We start from the raw sequence: 23,823 nt of genomic DNA on the forward strand, positions 1-23,823 counted from the left end.
TTTCCAACAATGCAGAGTTAAAGATCAGATTTAAATAGTCGCACAGTGAGTAACGAATAACAATAAAAGGGCTATATATAGGGAGTAGAAATTAACAAGGCTACAGTTGAAGTCGGAAGTTTACATACACCTAAGCCAAATACATTTAAACTCAGTTTCACAATTCCTGACATTTAATCCTAGTAAAAATGCCCTGTCTTAGGTCAGTTAGGATGACCACTTTATTTTAAGAATGTGAAATGTCAGAATAATAGTGGAGAAAATGATTTATTCCAGCTTTTATTTCTTTCATCGCATTCCCAGTGGGTCAGAAGGTTACATACACTCAATTAGTATTTGGTAGCATTGCCTTTAAATTGTTTAAATTGCTTGAAAACATATAGGTTTACGAGACGCTGCCGATCTATCCTGCCGATGCAGAGAAAAACCTGTCTAGATTTATTTTAACCGTGTCCTCGTCCAGCCACGACTCTGTAAATCATAGGATATTACAGTTCTTCAGGTCCGTTGATAGGATAGTCTCAAACAGAGTTTGTCTAGTTTGTTCCCCAGTGATTGTACATTTGCCAATAGAACAGAGGGCAGAGGTAGGTTTATTCACTCGCCGCCATAGTTTCATCAGGGTTCCCCGCGTCGCCCACTAAATCGTCGTCTTTTCCTCCTCCGAGTGTTGGGGATTAGGGCCTGTTTCCCAGGTGAGCAGTATGTCAAGGTTAGTGATTTCAGCGTACGGAAAAAAAGTAACGATCAGCGCAAAAATGGTCAAGAGCGAGTAAACCGGCCGCTATACATCCCGGCGCCATTCCATATAGCCATACAATGCACACACTGTACCACCAGCCCTAGCCTACTATAGAACCCAAGAAGAATGTATAGTAGTATCCCCTATGGCAAATGGCCTCTCTAGGCTGAATCCTAACTTAAGAAACATCAATGCATGGATGTCAATGGCAGATTGGGAGGGTTCTGGACTTTATTGCCAATCTCCTCCTTCCACAATTAGCCATTACCACCTGGAAAGCAGTGGCGCTGTAATGGCAGATTATTTTAGTGCCGGATTAAAATGACATGAAATGCAAAGAATGTCAAAATTATTTGATCATCTCCTGGAATTAGTTTAGATCAAGTTATCAACTCTATGCACATCTCAAGTTAGTCTTGGGCCCTCGATCAATATATAAAAACAATAATATTATCCCATTTAGCAGCCACTTTGACCCAAAGCGACTTAATCACGCATGCATACATTTGATGTTTGGGGTGGTCCTGGGGATCGAAGCCACTGTCGTGGTGTTGCACGCACCATGCTCTACAGTACCAACTAGGCTATAGAGGACCACTATGAGACACCCAGCCCCTAGAGAGCAACAGCCCAGGCCTCACCAGGGAGCACAGCTTCTCCACGGCCTCGAGGATCAGCTCCTGGTGGCCAATCTTCTGGACGCCCAGACGCTCCAGGTCCTCGGAGGAGAGCTGCAGCAGTTCCAAACCAGTCACCTGCCACTCTGTGAAGGGGTACTGCTGGAGAGGGACTTCCAGACCTGGAGAGAGACCACACATGGATAATCATAGTATTTTTCAAGCTTTTATTAACATAAGTGACAAATGTGTACATTTTAGTTTTTGCCCCAGCACTAACACACTTGATTCGACTAATCAACCAATTTTGGTTGGTCCGGACCAAATCTGAACAAGTCTATGTTTCACGAGCTTGAATATCAAAGTAGAGCGCATTACAGCTCAGTAGTGTACAGCACAGAACAGTAGAGTGGAGTAAAGTTCCGTTTCAGTAAAGTACAGTAGAGTTCAGTACATTATACTCAACTCTAGTGTGCTCTACTTTTCTGTACTAAACTCGTGTTTAACTTGTTTAAACTTCACTGTACTCAACTGTGCTTTACTCTGTTTTCTAATGTAGGCCTACTGTACTTTCCTGTCCAAACTTATGAAACAGACATCTGTGATTGGTTTCTTAAACAAGGCAAATAATGTGTCAAAAACGAAAAATAAGTGTTTGATATTAGTTGCCAGGTGCCATAATTTACCTGCTGTCACCTTACCATTAGGTCAAAGGACACAGAACAAATGTCCAATCTGAACCCAAATTAGAAAAAAATAGGGTGGCATTAATTTACCATGCAGACAAAGAGGTTAAGCCAAAGGCCAAACATGTTTGATATACAAATCACATAACATACACTGGAGGGTGAGTTGCTATCAAATGTCAAAGACTATCTGGAGTGTTTTAAAGATTTCTCTCTGTTCCCTGGTACAACAAAAAGCATATCATCAAAATGTTAACATGTTCTACACCAGGGGTCTCGAACAGGTAGATCGCGAGCTACCAGTAGCTTGCAGCCCACCTATGAGCTCACCAATCAATTCTGAAAGTACATACATTTTCTATGTGTTCCTTCGAAAACCTTCCATTAACATAAAGCTTCCCAGCTACTATCCATTTAAAGCCACATTGACAATATCCCACCCCTGGTTAGCGACTATACTATTGGATTAAAAAGCCAAAAGTTACACAATATCTGCAAACAAATTTCCAGTTTTATTGCCCGTTTGTCTGTTAAATGCACGCATGTCTATCACTCTGTATGTAGCCAGTTAACGATACTAATGATAACCGCTCTTGTGGGTAGACAAAGACTTTCCCCAAAAACCTCAATTAAATGTTAACAGTAAAGTACGTTAACCTGACAGATCTATAGCACGATTATTTGCATCAATTAGGTGGCGATTGTTCTGCAAATTCTGCCATGACATATGCAGCAGTAGGCCCAACATGTTAATCATATATGGAAAAATGCTCTTTTGACAAAAAACATTAGCCTACAAACAAATGAAAGAAACTTTGAAGTTGTGTAACTTTACAGGCTTGAACTGTAATAATATAAATGGTGGTAGTTTCTAAGAATGTCAGAAACATTTGAGTAGCCAGTCCGGTTTCTACTCGCTGCAAATGACAGCTCAGTATTTGGTGTAATGTAGACTCGTTTGGCTGCTTTAATAAAACAGCACACTCCAATAGTTATACATAATCAATAACTGATACATGTAGGAAGTGAACTATTGTCAACCTATTCGCGCTTTGGCCAACTTGTCCTCCTTGGCGACACAGTACAAAACATACGATCACTTTATGAAATGGCCATTATCAACTTCACTTCCTCATTCCACCTACACCTCCCCTTCCAAGCGGATTTGTGTCGGCTTTACTTAAGACTACCTGCGTGCAAACCGAATTAAACGCACCTGGCAAACACAAAAAGCGCCGTTAATAGCCTACCTTTGAGCCAGTCGCTTACTCTCTCCTTGCTCCACGACGTTATAGGCTCCATGCTTGGAGTCCTGGGAACGTTGATTCAGTTATTCCCAATCGAATTCTTCAACGGATTCTACAAGGGATCAGAGGAAGGAACAATTCATCTCGACAACAACGATGATGATGATGGGCACTCCCATTTACAGGTAAATCCCCAGGGAACCAATAGCATGAAGCTGTCTGCCCGTGATTCAGATGCTCATATTTTCTTCACACTCAGTTTGGAGCGGTGGGAGTGGTCGAATTAAATAATATTAGTCTAAAAGAAAAAAAATCCTTCAAACTTTAGACTATAATTTGATGGATTAAACGAAAGCACGGGAACGAGTAGTGAAGGCTGGTCTTTATTTGTCGACTTAATCCTTATTCCTTAATCTTTCCCAAAACAGTGCGTTGCTTTCAGGAATTGGCTTTGTTTGTCAAGAGTGGAGTGAGGAGTTTTTTTCTATTTTAGCCTTGGTGCTAAGTGTAATGCAGCAACTCTACTGTAACTATACTACTAGCTATTAGGCATGCTCTGTAATATAGTTTACCATTGTATGGGAGTTGTTTTGTTTAATTATTTATGTACTAACATAGGCTATTTAAGCATTAAGGTACGAGGCGGTGTGGTATATGGTGCCTGGTCACAGCACTTAGCCGTGGTATATTGGTCATATACCACAAACCCCCGGGGTGCCTTATTGCTATTATAAACTGTTTTCCAACGTATTAGAGCAGTAAAAAGAAATGTTTTGTCATAGCCGTGGTATAGGTTCTGATATGAAATGGCTGTCAGCCAATCAGCATTCCGGGCTCGAACCACCCAGTTTATATAATCATGCATAACGTAACTGACACGCTTCAGTTGGGAACATGCACATGATCAACACATCAAAAAATGTACCCATCATATCCAATAATGATAAGTGCGTCTCCTAAATAAATACAAAGTCAAATGTAATGAACATTTTCTGTAGAAAATAACTTACTGGTATTATAGACTTTATTATTGGTGCCTGTCAGTTCATAGTTGGACTCAGTTTGAATTGGAATGGTAAGGAAACAGTTGTGAAATGTGTTGGGGAACCATTACAAAAACTGAATGAAGTACTGAAGTACTGAATGAACCTCAGAAATCAAAGCTGGATAAAAGGCCAAGGCATCAAAGACTTCCCTCTTATATTTGGCACCCCCTGGTGTTTCTTTCAAGTGAGGCATGACGATAGAGGGAGAGAGGTACTAGAGAGAGCCTTCCCCTTTCAAGCCCAATGCCATAACGCCCCTTTGGCATATACAGTAAATGCCAAGGTGTTCTTATATTTGTATTGTATCAAAAAGAGTGGATTAGCATCACACTAATATGTTTACGTTAGGTTTTCATCAATCCATTTATGCTATTTGCCCTCATTGTCTTCCGACGGGTGGCGTCACACCTAGGTGACTATCGTCCCTCAACCGACAGTGCAGAGGGATTTGTCGCACTATTTGATGTAAGACATTGATTTAGCTAATAACATTTCCTTTCATGTCTGCATAGAGGCTACTCAAAGGACAGACTATAGTGATTGCTTCTGCTTGATTTAAGATTGTAACAGAGCACAGACCAGGTCGCCGTGGCCTGCATTGGATTTGGTATTTTATTAGGATCCCCATTAGCTGTTGCAAAAGCAGCAGCTACTCTTCCTGGCGTCTACACAAAACATAATACAGAATGACATAGTACAGAACATCAATAGACGAGAACAGCTCAAGGACAGAACTACATAAATTTAAAAGGCACATGTAGCCTACATATCAATGTATACACACAAACTAACAGGGGAGAGACGTTGTGCCGCGATGTGTTGCTTTATCTATTTTTTTAAACCAGATTTGCTGTTTATTTGAGCAATATGAGGTGGAAGGAAGTTCCATGCAATAAGGGCTCTATATAATACTGTACACTTTCTTGAATTTGTTCTGGATTTGGGGACTGTGAAAAGACCCCTGGTGGCATGTCTGGTGGGATAAGTGTTTGTGTCAGGGCCATGTAAACAATTTGGGATTTTCAACACATTCATGTTTCTTATAAAAAATAAGTGATGCAGTCAGTCTCTGCTCAACTCTTAGCCAAGTGAGACTGGCATGCATTGTATTTATATCAGCCCTCTGATTACAATTAAGAACAAAACGTGCCGCTCTGTTCTGGGCCAGCTTAGGGCTGGGCGATATGGCCAAAATATTATATCACAGTATTTTTTTTTTTAAATTGGACGGTATGATGGTATTTGATGGTATTTTTAGTTGTTGAATAATACAAGTTCTACATGTGCTTTATGAGTAGTGAGTGATCCTAGTGTGGCAACACATACAGTCTAAGTGATGTCTTTCTCCATTCTGATTGTTTTATACTGTTCAATTCAACTTCAACCAAAACACATTTCAGCACATATTAAGCAAACCAGATGGCACCATTTTCTTGTTAAAAAAAATGATTTACAGATAGCCAGGGGCGCACTCCAACACTCAGACATAATTTACAAACAATGCATTTGTGTTTAGTGAGTCCTCCAGATCAGAGGTAGTAGATGACCAGGGATGTTCTCTTGACAAGTGCGTGTATTGGATCATTTTCCTGTCCTGCTAAGCATTCCAAATGTAATGAGTACTTTTAGGTGTCAGGGAAAATGTATGGAGTAAAAAGTACAGTATTTTCTTTTAGGAATGTTGTTAAAAATAGTAAAGTACAGATACCAAAAAAATTACTTAAGTAGTACTTTAAAGTATTTTTACTTAAGTGCTTTACACCTCTGCTCAATTGAGATAATTTCCGCACTGCCACGTTGTCACGTCCTGACCATAGAAAGCTTTTATTTTCTATGGTCGAGTAGGTCAGGGCGTGACTGGGGGGTTGTTCTAGTTTATATTTTCTATGTGGGGTTCTAGGTTCATTTTCTATGTTGGTGATTTGTCTGATTCCCAATTAGAGGCAGCGGGTTATTGTTGTCTCTAATTGGGGATCATACTTAAGTAGCATTTTTTCCACCTGTGGGTCATGGGATATTGTTTATGTTAAGTTGCCTGTTAGCACTGCATTTTCGTCACGGTTTGTTTATTCTTTGTTTGTTTTGTCTTTGATAAAGTTTCATTATTAAATTCTTTATTAAATTATGTGGAACTCAACGTGCGCTGCGCCTTGGTCCGACATTCATTATTACGAACATCGTAACACATGTAGGGCTGCACGATATGGGCAAATCATCTAGGACTTATTTTTAACCAAATGTTGCAATTGCGATTTGACTTGCGAAATAAAGCAAAAATGTTGGAATCATGGAAATAGAATGACTATTCTAATTCTACAGTTAGAATATAATAGTGGGCACTTTGAATACAGTGTTTGAGATGACAACTAATTAAAATGCCAGGGAGGAGTTATTGTGACAGGGTAGGAACTAAAGTATTAAGTGTTTACTAGGGGACCCTATAATTGCATGTTTTCTCTTAGCTAGTTCATGTAGCTAACATATTCTTGCTTTGCATCCTCTTTGATTTAGAAGGTACTGTTGCACAAAAAAACATGCTGATTTAGATCTACACCATCACTGGTATTATCAGGCTGTATTAGCTAGCTACGTTTGCTCTTACCCAGTACATTTATTAGCTAGCTAGCTATCTATTAGCATTAGCAGCTAACAATTAGCGTCTCACAGGATTTAGGGCAACTTGCAAAGAAAAGACAAACTAGCTGTTTGCTGATGTAAGAAACACAAACTAATAGTGTCATTATAGAACACTAGTGGATTTATATTAAGAAGCAAAGTGAAAACAGCATTGTTGTCATCAACATTGTTGCATGGACAGTATGGTGCCGACAGAGATGGTCGCCTCGCTTCGCGTTCTTAGGAAACTATGCAGTATTTTGTTTTTATATAATTACTTCTTACACTGTTACCCCAGGAAATCTTAAGTCTTATTACATACAGCCGGAAAGAACTATTGGATATAAGAGCAACGTCAACTTGCCAACATTACGACCAGGAATACGGCTTTACCGAAGCGGGTCCTCTGTTTGGACCACCACCCATGACAATGGATCGGATCCCAGTAGGCGACCCAAAAAACAGCGCCGCAGACAGAGCGGTCTTCTGGTCAGGCTCCGTAGACGGGCTCACCGCTCCCGAGTTTACTACTCGCCAATGTCGTCTCTTGACTACAAGGTAGGCGATATTCGAGCAAGGGTTGCCTTCCAGAGAGACTTCAGAGATTGTAACATTCTCTGCTTCACGGAAACATGGCTCACTCGGGATACGTTATCAGAGTCTGTACAGCCACCCGTTTTTTTCACGCATCGCGCCGACAGAAACAAACGGGGGTGTATGCCTTATGATTAACGAGTCGTGGTGTGATCATAACAACATACAGGAACTCAAGTCCTTTGGTTCACCTGACATAGAATTCCTTACAATCAAATGCCGACCGCATTATCTACCAAGAGAATTCTCTTCAATTTATAATCACAGCCGTGTCTACCCCCCCCCCCCCCCCCCCCCCCAAGCCAACGCCTCAACGGCCCTGAAAGAACTTCATTGGACTCTATTTAAACTGGGAACCACATATCCTGAGGCTGCATTTATTGTAGCTGGGGATTTTAACAAAGCTAATCTGAAAACAAGGCTCCCTAAATTTTATCAGTTTATCGAATGCGTGACCCGGCCTGGTAGCATTCTGGATCATTGCTACTCTAACTTCCGCAACAAAGAAGAAGTCTTCCCTCGCCCTCCTTTCGGCAAATCTGACCACGACTCCATTTTATTGCTCCCAGCCTATAGACAGAAACTAAAATAGGAAACGCCGTGCTCAGGTCTGTTCAACGCTGGTCCAACCAATCTGATTCCACGCTTCAAGATCGCTTCGATCACATGGACCGGGATATGTTTCGGATAGCCTCAGACAACAACATTGAGGTATACGCTGATTCGGTGAGCGAGTTTATTAGCAAGTGCATCGGTGATGTTGTACCCACAGTGACTATTAAAACCTTCCCCAACCAGAAACCGTGGATTGTTGGCAGCATTCGCGCAAAACTGAAACCGCGAACCACTGCTTTTAATCATGGCAAGGCGACCGGAAACATGACCGAATACAAACAGTGTAGCTATTCCCTCCGCAAGGCAATCAAACAAGCTAAGCGTCAGTATAGAGACAAAGTAGAGTCACAATTGAACGGCTCAGACACGAGAGGTATGTGGCAGGGTTTACAGTCAATCACGGATTACAAAAAGAAAACAAGCCCTGTCGCGGACACCGACGTCTTGCTCCCAGACAAACTAAACAACTTCTTTGCTCGCTTTGAGGACAATACAGTGCCACTGACACGGCCCGCTACCAAAACCTGTGAGCTCTCCTGCACCCCAGCCAATGTGAGTTAAACATTTAAATGTGTTAACCCTTGCCAGGCTGCTGGCCCGAATGGCATTCCTAGCCGCTTCCTCAGAGCATGCGCAGACAAGCTGACTGGTGTGTTTACGGACATATTCAATTAATCCCTATCCCAGTCTGCTGTTCCCACATGCTTCAAGAGGGCCGCCATTGTTCCTGTTCCCAAGAAAGCTAAGGTAACTGAGCTAAACGACTATTGCCCCGTAGCACTCATTAACTGCTTTGAGAGACTAGTCAAGGATCATATCACCTCCACCCTACCTGACACCCTAGACCCACTCCAATTTGCTTACCACCCCAATAGGTCCATAGACGACGCAATCGCAATCACACTGCCCTAACCCATCTGGACAAGAGGAATACCTATGTAAGAATGCTGTTCATCGATTACAGCTCAGCATTTAACACCATAGTACCCTCCAAACTCGTCATTAAGCTCGAGACCCTGGGTCTCGAACCCGCCCTGCTGGGTCCTGGACTTTCTAATGGGCCGCCCCCCAGGTTGTGAGGGTAGGAAACAACATCTCCACCCCGCTGATCCTCAACACTTGGGCCCCACAAGGGTGCGTTCTCAGCCCTCTCTTGTACTCCCTGTTCACCCATGACTGCGTGGCCATGCACTCCTCCAACTCAATCATCAAGTTTGCAGACGACACTACAGTGGTAGGCTTGATTACCAACAACGACGAGACGGCCTACAGGGAGGAGGTGAGGGCCCTCGGATTGTGGTGTCAGGAAAATAACTTCACACTCAACGTCAACAAAACAAAGGAGATGATCGTGGACTTCAGGAAACAGCAGAGGGAGCTATCCACATCGACGGGACAGTAGTGGAGAAGGGGGAAAGTTTTAAGTTCCTCGGCGTACACATCACGGACAAACTGAAATGGTCCACCCACACAGACGGCGTGGTGAAGAAGGCGCAACAGCGCCTCTTCAACCTCAGGAGGCTGAAGAAATTTGGCTTGTCACCAAAAACACTCACAAACTTTTACAGATGCACAATTGAGAGCATCCTGTCGGGCTGTATCCCCGCCTGGTACGGCAACTGCTCCGCCCACAACCGTAAGACTCTCCAGAGGGTAGTGAGGTCTGCACAACGCATCACCGGCGGCAAACTACCTGCCCTCCAGTGCACCGTCACTAGAGGTCGACCGATTAATCGGAATGGCCAATTAGGGCCGATTTCAAGTTTTCATAACATTCGGTAATCGTCATTTTTGGACACCGATTATGGCCGATTACATTGCACTCCACGAGGAGACTGCGTGGCAGGCTGACTACCTGTTATGCAAGTGCAGCAAGGAGCCAAGGTAAGGTGCTAACTAGCATTAAACGTATCTTATAAAAAATAATCCATCTTAACATAATCACTAGTTAACTACACATGGTTGATGATATTACTAGTTTATCTAGCTTGTCCTGCGTTGCATATAATCGATGCGGTGCCTGTTAATTTCTCATCGAATCACAGCCTACTTCGCCAAATGGGTGATGATTTAACAAGCGCAGTCGTGAAAAAAGCCCTGTCGTTGCACCAATGTGTACCTAACCATAAACATCAACGCCTTTCTTAAAATCAATACATAAGTATATATTTCTAAACCTGCATATTTAGTTAATATTGCCTGCTAACATGAATTAACTAGGGAAATTGTGTCACTTCTCTTGCGTTCTGTGCAACAGAGTCAGGGTATATGCAGCAGTTTGGGCCACCTGGCTCGTTGCTAACTGTGTGAAGACCATTTCTTCCTAACAAAGACAGCCAACTTCGCCAAACGGGGGATGATTTAACAAAAGTGAATTTGCGAAAAAAGCACTATCGTTGCACGACTGTACCTAACCATAAACATCAATGCCTTTCTTAAAATCAATATACACAGAAGTATATTTTTTTAAACCTGCATATTTAGTTAAAATAAATTCATGTTAGCAGGCAAACTTAACTAGGCAAATTGTGTCACTTCTCTTGCGTTCATTGCACGCAGAGTCAAGGTATATGCAACAGTTTGGGCCGCCTGGCGAACTAATTTGGCAGAATTGTACATAATTATGACATAACATTGAAGGTTGTGCAATGTAACAGGAATATTTAGACGTATGGATGCCACCCGTTAGATAAAATAAGGAACGATTCCGTATTTCACTGAAAGAATAAACGTTTTGTTTTCGAAATGATAGTTTCCGGATTTGACCATATTAATGACCTAAGGCTCGTATTTCTGTGTGTTATTATATTATAACTAAGTCTATGATTTGATAGCTATATTAACTACAACCTAAAACTTCTTACCTGGGAATATTGAAGACTCATGTTAAAAGGAACCCCCAGCTTTCAAATGTTCTCATGTTCTGAGCAAGGAACTTAAACGTTAGCTTTTTTACATGGCACATACTGCACTTTTACTTTCTTCTCCAACACTTTGTTTTTGCACTATTTAAACCAAATTGAACATGTTTCATTATTTATTTGAGACTAAATTGATTTTATTGACGTATTATATTAAGTTAAAATAAAAGTGTTCATTGTTCATTCAGTATTGTTGTAATTGTCATTATTACAAATATATATATAAAAATCGGCATCGGCTTTTTTTGGTCCTCCAATAATCGGTATTGGCGTTGAAATATCATAATCGGTCGACCTCTAACCTACACCACCCAATGTCACAGGAAGGCCAAAAAGATCATCAAGGACAACAACCACCCGAGCCACTGCCTGTTCACCCCGCTATCATCCAGAAGGCGAGGTCAGTACAGGTGCATCGAAGCTGGGACCGAGAGACTGAAAAACAGCTTCTATCTCAAGGCCTTCAAGCTGTTAAACAGCCATCACTAACATTGAGTGGCTGCTGCCAACATACTGACTCAAATCTCTGGCCACTTTAATAATAAAAAATTGGATGTAATAAATGTATCACTAGTCACTTTAAACAATGCCACTTTTTATAATGTTTACATACCCTACATTACTCATATATGTATATACTGTACTCTATACCATCTACTGCATCTTGCCGATGCCGCACGGCCATCGCTCATCCATATATTTACACGTACATATTCTTATTCATTCCTTTACACTTGTGTGTGTATAAGGTAGTGGTTGTGACATGGTCAGATTACTTGCTAGATATTACTGCACGGTCAGAACTAGAAGCACAAGCATTTCGCTACACTCGCATTAACATCTGCTTACTATGTGTATGTGACCAATAAAATGTGAGTTGATGTGGTGCATTGACCGTGCAGACTGAACGCAAGTGTCTCGTGGTTGAGGAACATCCAATGCGCTCCTTGAGTGACGGGGGGCGGGGCTAGGTCTGTGTGGAATGTGGCACGGAGAGAACGATGACTCAAGTAGCGAAGTAAACTATACAAATTGACATGACACATGGCGTATCACATTTTAACAAACCAAAAATAAAGGTTACATTTAAAAATTGTTTTTAAAAAAATTAACTAGGTCTCTCCTTGCAGCACTGGACCACACGACTGGACAATAATCAAGATTAGACAAAACTAGAGCCTGCAGAACTTGCTTTTTGGAGTGGTGTCAAAAAAGCAAAGCATCTCTTTATTACGGCTAGACCTCTCCCCATCTTTACAACCATTGAATCTATATGTTTTGACCATGACACTTGGCAATCTAAGGCAACGCCAAGTAATCTAGCTCCTCAACTTGTTCAACAGCCACACCATTCATTACCAGATTCAGACAAGGTCTACCACTTAAGGAATGATTTGTACAAAATACAATGCTCTTAGTTTTAGAGATGTTCAGGACCAGTTTAATACTCTCCACCCATTCCAAAACAGACTACAACTCTTTGTTAAGGGTTTCAGTGACTTCATTAGCTGTGGTTGCTGATGCGTATATGGTTGAATCATCAGCATACATGGACAGACATGCTTTGTTTAATGCCAGTGGCAGGTCATTGGTAGAGAGTAGAGAGCTGCCCTGCGGTACACTACACGTTACATATTTGACATTGGAGAAGCTTCCATTAAAAGAAAAAGAGTTCTATTAAAAGAGTTCTATTAGATGGATAGCTCTGAATCCACGATATGGCAGAGGCTGAAAAACCATGGCACATATGTTTTTTCATCAACACGTTATGGTCAATAATATCAAAGGCTGCACTGAAATCTAACACTACAGCTCCCATAATCTTCTTATTGTCCATTTCTTTCAACCAATCATCAGTCATTTTTGTTGAGTTCCCTTCTCTCTAAGCATGCTGAAAGTCTGTTGTTAATTTGTTTACAGAGAGATAGCATTGTATTTGGTCAAACACAATTTTTTTCTCCAACAGTTTGCTAAGAGCTGGCAGCAAGCTTATAGGTCTGCTGTTAGAACCAGTGTGGTGGTTAATTTCTTTACTATCAAATGAGGAGAGACAAACTTATCACACAAGTCAGAGTTATACTTAAACTAAATCTTTAATCACTTATTAATAAGGGAGCAGGTACAACTCACACATATAAAGTGAATCGATAGAGTGCTCTACGATAATGATGGCTGGTTGACAAATCACGCTCAGATGATTTGTTGAGAGCCCCGAGACAAAAGTAAAGGTATTTTATAGCCAAGATACACCCCTTTCAACCTACATGATGAACAAGGTTAAGATTTGTATGAAAGATACTGTCTGCTGTGAATTATAGGTGTCTGCGGTGTCAACAGTTTTCATTGTTGTTACGTTCCCCAGTTTCTGTGTTCTGTTTTGTATTTGAGTGTGTGTTTCAGGAGATGGCTTCCTGAAGTACTCCCCAACCAGCTGATTGGTCAACCCCAGGCTAATTGGTGATTGGAGCTGACCCCGCCCCCTCGTCAAGAAGCAGCTGACTCTAATCACCATTGCCACCTGAAGATAAAAGCCAGTGTTCTGCCCAAGAGAGAAAAGATTGAGAAAGGAGAGAGGAGAGAGATGAGATAAGGAGTAGAGATTTGGAGATTGAGAGAAAAATTAGATTGTGATATAGTGTGGGTTGTGTATCAGAAAGTGTGGTATGTACTGTTGTTGTTGGTAGCAGTTTTGCTATGTCCTGTGTTTGTGAGTGTTTGTGAAATCATTAATAATTACTCTGTTTCGTTTGTTCCCAGGGGGGAAGGAGAAGGCACTTTGGGAGTGCTTAGGCAAGAGGCCCGAGGGCATACATATACCCGTAGTATATTTACTGTCTAGGCACACTAGGTAAGACCTGGGCGGACCACCCCCTGTATTTTGGTTAGGGCACCAGGCGGTGTTAAGTTAGGTAAGTTAAGTGGGTAGGCAGGTTAGATAGGAGAGGGGGAACTTTGATATTTACTTTCTTTGCTTTGGTTCCGTCCAGCCCCTTTTCCCCATATTACCGTGTAAGAAAATAAATTCTAGTAAACGGTAAATTCTGCTTTTGTGTCATCCTTACTCGCACCTACAGTCCATACCTCTTGCACTTCAGAGAGTTGAGTTGTAGCAGGGAGTTGCGTTCCCTCTTCTCAGAGGCTTGCGTAACAATTGTGTAGAGACTAGTGTCTGGCCCCCCAACTCCATACTGGAGCCATGTCTCCCTGGTACCGTATACAACAGAAACATAAACTCATGCTCTGGAATGCGGTATCCCCAAAGACATCATAGGCCCATCCTCAGTGGAACACACACACAATAGTTACAAGAATCCTATATTCTGTTGCATAAAACAGCCATTTGATGCAATAAAAGTATGAAACCTTAATCTAGCAACTTTCCACAATATCAGTAAAGGCCACTTTACCACTCTTGGTTAGCGGATTTACTTTGGCTTCCCTCCAGGCCCGAGGACAAAGACTTTCCTCTAGGACAAATACTTTTTTCTCTAGGACAAAGACTGAGGACAAAGACTTTCCTCAGACTAAAAATATGACAGATAGGAGTGGCTATAGAGTCAGCTACCATCCTCAGTAGCTTTCCATCTAAGTTGTTAATGCCAGAAGGTTTGTCATTATTGATCGATAACAATCATTTTCCCACCTCTCCCACACTAACTCACACATATAAAGTGAATCGATTGAGTGCTCTACGATAATGATGGCTGGTTGACAAATGGCTGGTTGACAAATCACAAATTTCACTGAAATTACAAAATTCAAACTTGCAATGCTTTTCTTTCATTATGTTTTTTTATGCATGAATACAATTGCTCACTGTTCGTTGTTGGCATTTCCTGCCTAAGTTTGCCCACTTTGCCAATGAAATAATCATTCAAATAATTGGCAAAATCAAATGGTATTGTGATGAATAAGCTGTCTGATTCAATGGAAGATGGAGTTGAATTTGTCTTTCTGCCCATAATTTTATTTAAATTACTCCAACGTTTTTTTTTTTCATTATTCTTCATATCATTGATCTTGGCTTCATAATACAGTTTCTTCTTTTGTTGAGTTTAGTCACATAATTTCTCAATTTGCAGTAAGTAAGCCAGTCAGATGTGCAGACTTATTAGCCACTCCTTTTGCCCCATCTCTTTCAACCATATAGTTTTTCAATTCCTCATCAATCCATGGAGCCTTAACAGTTCGAACAGTCAGTTTCTTAACAGGTGCGTGTTTATCAATAATTGGAAGAAGCAATTTCATAAATTCATTAAGTGCAGCGTCTGGATGCTCCTCATTAATCACATCAGACCAACAAATATTTTTAACATCATCCATATAAGAGTCACAGCAAAGTATTTTGTATGATCTTTTATTCACTATTTTAGGCTCAGCTGTTGGAATGTGGCTTTCCTGGAATACAGCCTCTATATTGTGATCACTGCATGCAATTTTTTAATTTTTAATTTTACCTTTTATTTAACTAGGCAAGTCAGTTAAAAACATTCTTATTTTCAATGACGGCCTAGGAACAGTGGGTTAACTGCCTTGTTCAGGGGCAGAACAACAGATTTTTACCTTGTCAGCTCGGGGATTCGATCTTGCATCCTTTCGGTTATTAGTCCAACTGTCACGACTTCCGCCGAAGTCGGTCCCTCTCCTTGTTCGGGCGGCATTCGGCAGTCGATGTCACCGGCCTTCTAGCCATCGCCGATCCACTTTTCATTTTCCATTTGTTTTGTCTTTGTTTTACACACCTGGTTTCAATTCCCCAATTACATGTTCATTATTTAACCCTCTGTTTTCCCCATGGTCTTTTGTGCGTGATTGTTTTATGTATGTTCGGTCCGTTATTGTGGGCTCGGTATTACGACATGTTATTGGAATATTTGAGTAAAGTTACTTGTGTTACTCATCTTTGCTGTCCTGCGCCTGACTCCTCTGCACCAGCTACACCCAGACCACTACACCATCCCTCTAACCACTAGGCTACCCTGCCGCTAATGGGTACGGATACAGCTTTAGAACAAAGTTCTATAGCGTTAGTAAAAAATGTGATCGATTCATGTGGATGATCTTGTTCCTGCAGTGTTTTAAACATCCTGGTAGGTTGATTTAATAACCTGAACCAGAATACAGGTACTGGTTACAGTAAAAAGCTTCCTCTTGAGCGGATAGCTTGATGAAAACTAGTCAATATTCCGGTCCCCAAGAAAGTAGACCTCTCTGTTTACATCACATATGCTATCAGGCATTTCACACACATTATTTAGATTCTGACTTTTAGCACTTGGTGGCCTATAGCAGCACCCCAAAAGAAAAGGCTTCAGATGTGCCAAGTGAACCTGCAACCACAACACTTCAATAATAATTGACATAAGATCATCTCTAAGCATTACAGGGATATGGCTCTGAATATATTCAGCAACACCTCCCCCATAAGCATTTCTGTAACGTTCGTCGTTGGGAGAAAGAGAGGAGGACCAAGGTGCAGCGTGGTAAGTATTCATTATGCCTTTTTAATGAAAACGAAACTCGAACAAAACTAATGATAAACGAGAATGACACAAAACGAAACAGTCCTGTCTGGTGACATACACACAGACAGAAAATAAACACCCACGAAACACAGGTGGAAAAAGGCTACCTAAGTATGATTCTCAATCAGAGACAACTAACGACACCTGCCTCTGATTGAGAATCATACCAGGCCAAAACGCAAAAACCAACATAGAAAAACAAACATGGATAACCCACCCAACTCACGCCCTGACCATACTAAAACAAAGAAATAACAAAAAAACTAAGGTCAGAACGTGATAATTTCTGTCTCTTCTATAGATGTTATATCCTTGTATTTGCTACTGATGTATCATCAAATGAATTGTCTAAGTGAGTCTCAGAAATGGCTAATATATGAATGTTTTCTGAAGTTAGCAAGTTATTGATTTCATGAACCTTATTTCTAAGGCTACATATATTAATATGGGATGTTTTCAGCCCTTTCCTGGGTAGCTTATCATAGATAGACATCATTTTGAAAAGAGCAAACAAAGCAAGAGAAAAAATATATACATTCAGCAGTCCGTTAATCAATTGTTTGTGTGTGTGTGTGTGTGTGTGCTGCGTGTTGAAGCTACTGTACCAACCCATAGGCTCGGCTCTCTCATCCCTTCCAGGCTTCTGGGAGGGAGCCTGTCATAGCGATGTAAGCAATGTCCCCATGCGCCCTGGCAGCTTTCATGGCTGGGATCAGTTCTTTCCTCTTCTGGCGCACAGCTTCAGGATAGTCCTCGTTGAGGAAGATATATGTTCCTCTCAAGTTCTTGGCTCTTTCCAGAACAGCTACCTTGTCCTTGAACCTCAGGAACTTGACCACTATCGGCCTGGGCCTATCACCTGGCCCGGGGGTGGGTTTTCCAGTCCTGTGGGCTCGCTCCACCTCAATCTTCCTGTGGTCCATCTTCAATTTCTCAGAGATAATTTCCCTCACTTTGTCCTCAGACTCTGTCCATGTCTTGTGGATATCCTGCAATTCCGTCCACAACCATGTTGTTCCGCCTTGATTGTCCCACAAGATTGACAGTCTGATTGATCTTTGTTATCATGGATTCACACACAAAACTGATGTCCTCTCTCAATGACTTACAGATTGCTGTCATCTTGTCGTTCTCCTGTTTCAACTCATCGAGCTCACCCTGGGAGAACTGCAAACTGTTTTTCAGGTCCTGGACCTCTTTGGTCAGGTCGTCCATTCTTTAGAATAGAATCCACGAGTATTTGGACAAAACACTTGAAGCTATTTGTTCGTTTAAAAGATCTTTCACATGTGATAGAGAGACACCACTGTCCTCAACGGTACTCCCGCCGGCTTGGGTCTTTGTCATGGTAGCTAGCAACGTAGGTTACGCTGTTACTCCTCACAGTTCCAGACAGGGCAGGTCACGGGGAAAATTGAAAACAACAACATCTAGACAGCCACAAACCCAGGACAATCTGCGCTCCCAGCCACAATGGCTAACCGCGTCGCGGGCTGCGTTCAAGAAAACCCCGCTAGCTTGATATGCAGCTAGGCTAGCTGCAAATCCAAATAGCTCCTCAGACCCGTCCTGGGTCGGCAGGATCACTGGAAAGAGACAAGCAGTCGCAGCAACCGATGCGAACTGTGTCGTGGGATCCAAACTAAGAAGCTAGCTAGCTACCAAGAACTTTCAAGATGCTCTAGTCTAGTTGGAGCTTTGGTCATTCAGACCTGTTTATTATTTGTCCTTCTGCCCAATTTGCAATACCTATGATGTAAGTCATATTTTTGCACACAGAAGGGCAACCTTGTATAACTGTTTTGTTGCGAAAGAATAATGCTGTCCATCATGTTGTTACACAACATATATTGGCCTGGGTTTGTCTGCAACCGTCATTGGCACACAGGAGGTTATCATCCGCTTATGATAGATAAATGCATGCAGGCACTATTCATTTACTATTATTGATTTGGAAATGTCATCAGGCACCAGCACAGTTCAGCATCCAATAAAAATTGATTGGCTAATGTAACGCTGCTACAAACCCTCTTCTTTCTGCTAGTACATGTACAATGAGCTCCAAAAGTATTGGGAGAGTGGCACACAAATATCATACCCCCAAGACATGCTAACCTTTCACCATTACAATAACAGGCGAGGTCTGGATTTTGGGGGGGGGGGGGGGGGGGGGGGGTTGATATTTGTGCGTCTAACTTTCTCACTCATCATTATTCACGATTCATTCAGGATTGCCTGTAATCATGGTCGCATCCACATGAATTTAAAAGTGTTTAGAAATATATTCTTATTTACAATAAAAGTGACTCCAAAATTACACAATACATTATTTACCATTCATTTCTATTGGGCACAAAATAATCTGAACGACAAACAAAACAAACAGCAAATGCATCCAACAGAGTTGTAGTCACAAGCTTGATGTAGTCATTGAGTGCTATAAATATGGGTTCTGTGATTTTCTAAACAGTTCCCCCGATATGGATGAAAATACCCTCACATGAATGCTGCCAGTTTGCACTTTAACCTCGTAGTCATATCATTTAAAATCCAAAGTACTGGAGTACAGTGGCAAAACAATACTTTTGGAGCTCACTGTACGTCTCAATCCAATTGGACCGCCCATTACCGAGCGAATGACACAACATCAAATCTCAACACGCTGTTTCTGCTGCAAAGCACAGCAAGCGCTACAGTCCAGCCACAGGCCTCAGTGGAAGTTAATGGCAATATTCTCTTGCTGAAAGTCAATGACAGAGAACACCGTCAAAGGAAAAACATTGCTTATCACCATGCTTCCCTCACTCTCTCCACTCTCCCTTTTAATGACATTTCCCAATTCAACATGACTCATCCAATCTCTGCTTCACTATACCTTAATAAACAAATCATTAACTGTATTTGTGTTTACATTCATGGTTTTTAGCATTGATTGGCATCCAGCCATAGGGAATTATTCATAATTAGTGCTCTGCTCCTCTGCCACAGAGTCCATTGGTGGTTGGCTGATTGCACTTTCTTCACCATTGAGCAGCTCATGATTTTTTTTTTTTTGTTCTCTGCTGAAACCCTCTTAAATGTAATCTACATAATCCCCAAAAGTAATTGTTTATCATGAGAGTGCCATAAACAATAACTAGTAATGCTACTTACTGCAAGACAGATTAAAATCTCACCTTTCTGGTAAAAATAGAGATGCATTTCTGAGATGTAGTCACTTTGAGGACAAGCTCACGTACACAGTACAAATATGACATATTTGATGATGTATTTCCTATTCAACAAAACTATGAATAAGGCTTGAAATTACTTTTTTTTTCTCAATATTTTTTCTCTATACTTATTTTCCACCATAAATTCATTAAAAATTCTACAATGTGATTTTCTGGAATTTTTTTTCTCATTTTGTCTGTCATAGTTGAAGTGTACCTATGATGAAAATTACAGGGCTCTCTCATCTTTTTAAGTAGGAGAACTTGCACAATTGGTGGCTGACTAAATACTTTTTTGCCCCACTGTAGATACCAAGAAATGCGTAGGGGCTGACCAATTGGAGCTGGTTATGCTAAAGTCTGCTGCCCCCCTCATTGCTGTCTCAGTAACCTATATCTTAAATCTAACATTGTTATCAGGAAATATTCCTAAAGTATGAAAAACAGCGTATATGCCGCCACTCCATAAGGTCAGGGATAGTGGTGATTTTAGCATGTAAATCTTGGTGTGGTAAACATATATCTTTTTATTTATTTATGAATAAATAAATACAAATTATGCATGCCAGCAAAGCCACTACACAACACTACACAATACATTAATTGGACTATAACGGTGACAAACGGTGCCCACAAACTGTTAGGGTCTACATGAAGCTGCCCCAACAGCAGAGTCCCAACAGCAGTCCCAACACCTTACCACTGTTACACCTGGCTTTCAGCAGAGCCTTGTCTGGCAGCGAAACAGTTCATTCAGCCTCATTTACTGCCTTTAAAAAAACATAGCTGATATGGCTGACTTGCTTTAACAAACGTGGTTTCTAGTAATAATTAAGATGTGCAAACTATGGCAAAAGGGCAGATAAGAGGCAATCCTTAATTTCGATTAAGACATTAATGAGCGAGCTACACTAGTCTCAACGTCAACAGTGAAGAGGCGACTCTGGGATGCTGGCCTTCTAGGCAGAGTTCCTCTGTCCAGTGTCTGGCAAATAAAAATATAAGATTAAAAAGAACACAGTCTGAGATATTGCTTTTTCTTTGCAACTCTGCCTAGAAGGCCAGCATCCCGGAGTCACCTCTACACTGTTAACGTTGAGACTGGTGTTTTGCGGGTACTATTTAATGAAGCTTCCAGTTGAGGACTTGTGAGGCGTCTGTTTCTAAAACTAGACACTTTAATACATGTGTCCTCTTGCTCGGTTGTGCACCGGGGCCTCTCATTCCTATTTTGGTTAGAGCCAGTTTGCGCTGTTCTGTGAAGGGAGTAGTACACAGCGTTGTACGAGATCTTCAGTTTCTTGGCAATTTCTCGCATGGAATAGCCTTCATTTCTCAGAATAAGAGTAGACTGATGAATTTCAGAAGAAACTGCTTTGTTTCTGGCCATTTTGAGCCTGTAATTGAACCCACAAATGCTGATGCTCCAGATACTCAACTAGTGTAAAGGAGTGCGTAACTGGCTGCAGGGAAGTCAGGCGCAGGAGAGCAGAAATGGGTAGCAAACAGAGCCCTTTATTGAGGCGAACAAAAACACTGCACTCAGAAAACTAAACACACACGGGTTACAATAACCCGGCGCAAACCAGCCTGGAGTACACATACATTTACACATAACAATTCCACACACAGACATGGGGGGGAAACAGAGGGTTATATGCAAGACGAGTAATGAGGGGATGCAAACCAGGTGTGCGGGAAAACAAGACAAATGGAAGGTGGATCGGCGATGGATAGAAGACCGGTGACGTTGAACGCCGCACGAACAAGAAGAGGGACCGACCTCGGCAGAAGTCGTGACAACTAGTCTAAAGATGGCCAGTTTTATTGCTTATTTAATCAGGACAACAGTTTTCAGCTGTGCGAACATAATTGCAAAAGGGTTTTCTAATGATCAATTAGCCTTTTAAAATGATAAACTTGGATTAGCTAACTCATCGTGCCATTGGAACACAGGAGTGATGGTTGCTGATAATGTGCCTCTGTACGCATATGTAGATATTCCATTAAACATCTGCCATTTCCAGCTACAATAGTCATTTACAACATTAACAATGTCTAAAAAAAAAATACACTGTATTTTTAACAGGTCCAAAAACTTAGTTGAAAATACACTTGCACTTACAAGCTTAGATGGCTCTCGAATTAATCAGATCTCTGCATATAAATACTTAGGCATATGGTTGGATGATAAACTGTCTTTTAAAATGCATGTTGATGAACTTTGTAAACGGCTAAATATCAAGCTAGGCTTCCTCTATAGAAACAGGACATGTTTGTCCTCTACAAAAAGAGAAATTGTGCAAGCTACTTTTGTATCTGTTATAGATTATGGGGATATTATCTACATGCACGCTACGGCAGCCACACTTCAATTGCTGGATGCTACTTGTGCACTTAGGTTTATTGCGGGTGCTAGCTACAGAACTCACCACTGTGTTTTATATAAAAATGTGGGTTGGACTTTACTGTCTATGAGACGAGAACAACATGCTCTCGTGTTTGTCTATAAAGCACTTCTGAACAAACAACCTTCTTATTTAACCTCACTCATCAACATTATAACTATAATTCATAAAACCAGGTCTCAAGCAAGGATTACACTTGAGGCCCCTGCGATCTCCACAGACTTGGGTATGGCTGCCATTTCCTGTTACGCTCCATGCTTATGGAATAGCCTGCAGACCAAACTTAAACTTGAGACTCTTGTCCCCCTTGCCCATTTTAAACCTTTATTGGAGGATTTTTATTTTTGTATTGCTGGTAACTGCTTCGGGTAATGCAAGTTCTTGTGCTATTAGGGGAATAACCTGTGTGTAAATGTAACAATCTGCTGCTGTTTTTTTGTGTGTGTTATCTGTGATCGTTTTGTTCATCTTGTGTAATTTCTCAATCATTGTACCTAAACTGTATGTGTAAACATGTATACGCAGGGCCCAGCTGTAAAAGAGACCTTGGTCTCAGTCTGTGTTCCTTGTTGAAATAAAAGTATAATAATGAGGGAGTCACCTGGAATGCATTTCAATTGACAGGTGTGCCTTGTTAAAAGTAAAATAGTGGAATTGAGCCAATCAGTGACAAGGTAGGGGTGGTATACAGAACATAGCCCTATTTGGTAAAAGACCAAGTCCATATTATGGCAAGAACAGCTCAAATAAGAAAAGAGAAACAGTCCATAATTACTTAAAGACATGAAGGTCAGTCAATCCAGAAATGTCAAGAACTTTGAAAGTTTCTTCAAGTGCAGTCGCAAAAATCATCAAGCGCTATGATGAAACTGGCTCTCATGAGGACCGCAACAGGAAAGGAAGACCCAGAGTTACCTCTGCTTCAGAGGATACGTTCATTAAAGTTAACTGCACCTGAGAAATTGCAGCCCAAATAAATGCTTCACAGAGTTCAAGTATCAAACACATCTCAACATCAACTGTTCAGAGGAGACTGCGTGAATCAGGCCTTCATGGTCGAATTGCTGCAAAGAAACCACTAAAGGACACCAATAACAAGAAGACACTTGCTTGGGCCAAGAAACACAAGCAATGGACATTAGACCGGTGGAAATCTGTCCTTTGGTCTGATGAGTCCAAATTTGAGATTTTTGGTTCCAACCGCTGTCTTTGTGAGACGCAGAGTAGGTGAATGGATGATCTCTGCATGTGTAGTTCCCACCGTGTAGCATGGAGGAGGTGGTGTGATGGTGTGGGGGTGCTGGTGTCACCACTGATAGTGAGCTTGATAATTATCGTCCCATCTTCAGGATTCCATGTCTTGCTAAGATTCTCAAATCTTTGGTAAATAAGCAACTTCACTCTTTTTTTATTTTAGCATGGTATTTTTTTAATAAAACAATCTGGGTTTAGGCCAGGGCACAGCACTATCACAGCAACCACATTAGTTGTTCATGATATTGTCAATGCTTTAGATGCTAAAATGAATTGTGCTGCCTTGTTTGTGAACCTCTCAAAAGCATTTAATACTGTTGATCATTCTATTTTATTCAAC

At 41.2% G+C, this 23,823-nt stretch overlaps 1 protein-coding gene across 1 annotated transcript in view; it reads right to left on the reverse strand.

Annotated features, from left to right (window-relative positions):
• LOC129812576 (CNK3/IPCEF1 fusion protein-like) overlaps positions 1–3,578 on the reverse strand; it is a 66,632-nt gene extending 63,054 nt beyond the window's left edge. The window contains exons 1-2 of the mRNA XM_055864243.1: positions 3,296–3,578; positions 1,384–1,541 (exon numbers count right to left, since the gene is read on the reverse strand). Of these exons, the coding sequence (XP_055720218.1) occupies positions 1,384–1,541; positions 3,296–3,347 (210 nt within the window). The 5' untranslated portion in view covers positions 3,348–3,578. The remainder of the gene's footprint in view (positions 1–1,383; positions 1,542–3,295) is intronic.
• Between the last annotated feature and the right edge of the window lie 20,245 nt (positions 3,579–23,823).

Source organism: Salvelinus fontinalis, chromosome 16, assembly GCF_029448725.1.
Source record: "Salvelinus fontinalis isolate EN_2023a chromosome 16, ASM2944872v1, whole genome shotgun sequence".
Lineage (NCBI taxonomy): Eukaryota > Metazoa > Chordata > Actinopteri > Salmoniformes > Salmonidae > Salvelinus > Salvelinus fontinalis.